Source organism: Danaus plexippus (genome assembly GCF_018135715.1).
Source record: "Danaus plexippus chromosome 3 unlocalized genomic scaffold, MEX_DaPlex mxdp_34, whole genome shotgun sequence".
NCBI lineage: Eukaryota > Metazoa > Arthropoda > Insecta > Lepidoptera > Nymphalidae > Danaus > Danaus plexippus.
This window is the reverse complement of record NW_026869846.1, coordinates 2,368,061-2,372,587: the sequence shown is the minus strand read 5'-3', so window position 1 is coordinate 2,372,587 and position 4,527 is coordinate 2,368,061. Positions and strand designations below refer to the sequence as shown.

The window sequence follows — 4,527 nt, the reverse complement described above, 5'->3', positions numbered from 1 at the left end:
GTGGGCCGTGTTCAGTGTTCCAGTCCAGTGGTTCATCATCACTCGCGGCGAATAACCTATGCACGATCGCTTATTGGAATCTAGTTTTTTCAAACAATTATCAGAGATTTTGCGTTAGTTATGAATGGGCGACAGTGGCTAGCCGCTCTTGGCGGGTGTAGACGTGCCTTGAGTTATTAAGTAGGATAGACGAAGTTCAGTGATTAAACATTTATTACGAAGCATTGGTATTCAGTGACGGATGCCGAGCAGTTTTTCATTGTTAAGATGTATTTTTTGCTGAACTCTATGGTGACCACACATAGAAACGTGATCACTGCTTTCACACAAGTGAGAAAAGTAAATTTACTAAAGTAATAAATATCCAGTGTGAGATTTTGTGAGTTGTCGCGATATTTAAGTGTTCCTTTATTAAAATACAATAATTAAAACAAATTTCGTATAATAAAAAAAGGGATTAAAGCTATAAACATTTTGATAAATTTGTATCCTAAGTGATTTACACATATATATAAAGTCAGGAAAATAAATATAGTAAATAATTGATCTTAATTTAGATTAACAAAATTGTCAAAATTAGATATCTTAAAGGTGCTATCGAACTGGAATTAATTTTTCTATGGGTAGTAGCTTCACCACACAGTCGGTACAGAAGTCTGTGCCGGCATTATCTGTCCATCTTGCACCCAGGAATCCTGTTTTCTGGCATCCAACACACATAGTGTTTGTCTGATACACCGGTGAGGTTTCATCTAGCTGTCGTTGTTCTTTGGCTGCTTTGAGTAATTCTAACATATTCTTATTACCATTCGTTGTTTCTGAGAATAATGCACTATCCATACTATCGCTATTGTTGTGAGGATCTTCCATTTTCACAGGAACATGGAGTTGAGGAAAGAATGTAGATTTCTTATAGAATGAACTCTTATCCCTATACTTGTCTTTATACACACCTTTGGGTGCTCTGCCCGGTATGGGTAGACCCGCTTTAGCTAATTTCGTGAAATATTTTTGAATTCGGCTCATTACTTGCACTGGTGTGCGAGTGCCTAAAGCATCAGCAATTTTTTTACATCTTCTTGATTCTACCGCTTCTTCGGGGAATATTTCTAGAAGTTCTTCAAGTCTCTTTTGTTCCTCGCATGACCACAGCTGATTGAAAGTTTCAGGCTTATTATCAGTGAACATCCGGCCCCTTACTTTCATACTAGACTCTAGTTCTTCGTTGCTTGATTTAGAATTATTCCCGATGGTCACATCAATACCGTACTTATCCCATTCAATATCAGGCAGATCTGCAATGGTTTGGCGAGAAGGAAACTTTATATTACCAGATTTAATATCTTGAACAAAATTCAATGGATCCTTTAGAGCTTTAGATTTGGTAAAAGCGAGTTCTTCAATATCTTTGAGTGCTTGTATCTTCTGAGCTTCCAGTTGCACAATATATTTTAATAAGTCACAGTAATCCTTGTTTCCTCGTATAGCTAAATGATCAGTTTCGAAAGCAAATTCCCCTTCATTATCGGATAACTCTTGATCAGAATAATCCATGTCTGTAAATATTAAAACCATAACTTTTAAAAACTTAATTATAGTATGGATTACTAAATGCTTTAAAGTAAAATAGTTGATATGTCGGGTACTAAGTTTACCGGCAGCCCAAAAAAACTAAGTGTTCGTCTGAAAAACAAATTAAATAGTGTACAACAGAAAAAATGCAAACCTGAATTTCGTAGCACTTCGTTGGAGGGATGGAATACTCGGTAAGTAGTAGAGTAATCAACTTTAATTCAGTTATGGAATTATTTAATGCATTTAAACACTTAACTATAAATTACTGTTAATAACAATGCACCCCCAAGTACAACGGTAAACGTCAATGTCAAAGAAAAATGTCTACTTTCCTAGAAATTTTTAGAAAAATATTTAAGAATAAATTTTATTTACTTTATGGATATGAAAAATATATTGTGAACAGTCAATTTCAAATTAAAATGAATAAATAAAAATCTTTACTGCGCATTGCGAATGTAACGACATCTATTAGTATAATAAGGAACTTGCAAAATAAGTTACTCCGCGAAGTTGTGAAAGAAATAGTTTGTGTTATACACGCTAGATGTCTCTTTCGCCAAAGCTTTCTAAGATTTAAATGATTATTTTTAATATTTGAAAAAACGTTATTCTTTTTACATTTTGACATTGTATTTCCTGCTACTAAAACGGCTATGTCAATATCTTACTGAATTGTTTTCAGTCACTAAATATATAGATTAATAAATGTTTTGCATAGATCTAATATACAATACTGGCATGTGTAATGTGATGTAATGGATCGTAATATCTTAAGTAGTAATTAATTACGAAAAATCAAGAAAACACATTAAGTAATTTTTATGGTTTTCTTTCTATACCCTTTGTAATTGAAAAATTTAAAAAGAAAAGCAATTAGGTCACCTCGTGACAGCTAATTTATCTTTATAGCTGTTTGTCGAGACAAAATATAAAAATAGCTAATACCTTTTACACTTGAAAGGAGAAAATTTTCATACATTTTGCCATACAAATACAGCAGGAGAGTACAAATTGCAATACAATGAGGTGAATTTAATAGGTTTATAAAACCTTGCAAATTGAATTACAGCGAAGTTGCCTGAGCTATTTGTAAGATCTCCTACATACACCTAACGTTCACATAGAATACCTACAAAATTTTTACTACCTATAAAACCAGTTTTTAAACTTTCTATAACATTGCGGCTGCCACGTTTTTTTTATCTTAAATATATTTTTTTGATAACAAATCTAAATTATTTGTCTATTCGTTATTAAGATCAGTAAACCATCTGAATCTTATGTGTTCATTAATTTGCAAGGTAATTATTTTACTGGGACATTAAATTTAATATATAAAGCCAATATATTTAATATTATAAATCTTAAATAAGATAATGTTATTTTAAAAAGCATCGATTGTCTTTAAACTTCTTCTCTGTCAACTATTAAGTAATTTGATGTATTTTTCAAACTCTATTAATGCTCTGAAAATCAGGATAAAGGCAAGACTACTCGAAAACTACATAAAAGTACACCGTATTTATTGCTGGAATATAGATGATGGTTAGTTCTGTGATACAATATAAAATATCCAAATCCAAAATATAATCCAAAATCTCGTATAAATTGAGCTAACCAACATAACTTTAATGTTATATTGTTTGGTAAAAGGCAATTGAAAATTTGACCTTTGCTCGTGACAGGTCCTGTTTGATATTTAATAGCTGCTGGAAATTACTTACGTATATTAATTATAGGAACTCCTTATATTATAGATTACCATCTAATACGTTTAAAAAATAAAAATATAAAGTTAAGTTAACTGAAGTTAACTGACCAAATATTTTAAAAAGTATGAAAATTGACGTCGTGTTTATTTTCCTGTACGTTAATTCTAAAAAATTCTAATGTTGGCCACCTACGTCATTATGTAGTCGTAATTTGCAACCTTCTTGAATTACCAACGTCAGTAAACCAAAATTCTCTGATTACATTTCCTTATACAACATACTTCCACTAAGTAGGTACGTAAAATATTTTTAACAAGATTCGACTTCTATCTTCTATACTTTTCAAGATCTAAATAAGGGAAAAAATAGTATGAAATTGTTGTTGAGTCCAGATTTTGAAATAGGTTTATGCAGACCCAGTTGTCATTACCTGAAATATTAGATTCTTCATGGGTCTTCATGGGTTACACACTTTAAAGTTGTCTTATCTTGTCCTTCAATTCATATTTATTCTTTTCATAATTTATTGGTAAACGCAGATTGTTTATATAATTAGAAAGTAATTAAGACAGTCTGGATCAATTAATGTTTTGATTAAAATAACAATTGCAATGTGACAGACAATACATTTTCAATATGTTAAACTGTGACTCTAGCTCTGGGGAATCTTTGTCTTTTGACAGCGATGTAACGACTACATCATGGGATTTCCCCAGGATATATTTCTTGGAAAGTCTGAGGTGTTTATAGAGCTCCAATGGCCTTTTTAGACTCATCCCAAAACTATTGCGATCCCTAAATAAAGCTGATGAATCAGCTGTTAGCTCGGGCCTGAGCCACAACTTCAACATCTTTATGACGCCTACATCTAATTTTTACTAAAAGGTTTTATTAAAATCATAGACGAGGAGAGGTCAATTCAAACGTGAAGTTAGGTAATTATGGTAGATCCAAGATTTTTTGACGTTACTGATCTGTTGGCTATCTACCTTGTTAAGATCGTTTAAAAAGCAATCTACTATTCCTTGTTAAGATGGAGTACGATCTATTTTATAAGATTAAAAAAAACGTAAACAAAAGCACAAACTCAAGGTCACCACATCTTCTCCACATCTCATGTCAAAAGGCCGTTGTTTGTTATGATTTTTACCCGTGATTGAACTCGAGGTCTCCACTGCCTTTTTTATTACAGAACTCACTGAGAAATCTAAAATTATACCTACCAAAATACAAACAC

At 32.0% G+C, this 4,527-nt stretch overlaps 1 protein-coding gene across 1 annotated transcript; it reads right to left on the bottom strand.

The window, feature by feature from the left end:
- Positions 1 to 370: 370 nt before the first annotated feature.
- On the bottom strand, positions 371 to 1,901 carry LOC116779685 (ZZ-type zinc finger-containing protein 3). The gene is made up of 2 exons (XM_032674086.2): positions 1,727 to 1,901; positions 371 to 1,556 (listed from the first exon to the last, which is right to left on the bottom strand). The coding sequence occupies exon 2, from the start codon at positions 1,552 to 1,554 to the stop codon at positions 595 to 597; it is 960 nt and encodes a 319-aa protein (XP_032529977.1). The 5' UTR covers positions 1,555 to 1,556; positions 1,727 to 1,901; the 3' UTR covers positions 371 to 594.
- Positions 1,902 to 4,527: the final 2,626 nt, after the last annotated feature.

Coding starts and splice junctions, on each gene's coding strand:
- LOC116779685 (XM_032674086.2), bottom strand. CDS start 1,554: ATGGATTATTCTGATCAAGAGTTATCCGATAATGAAGGGGAATTTGCT.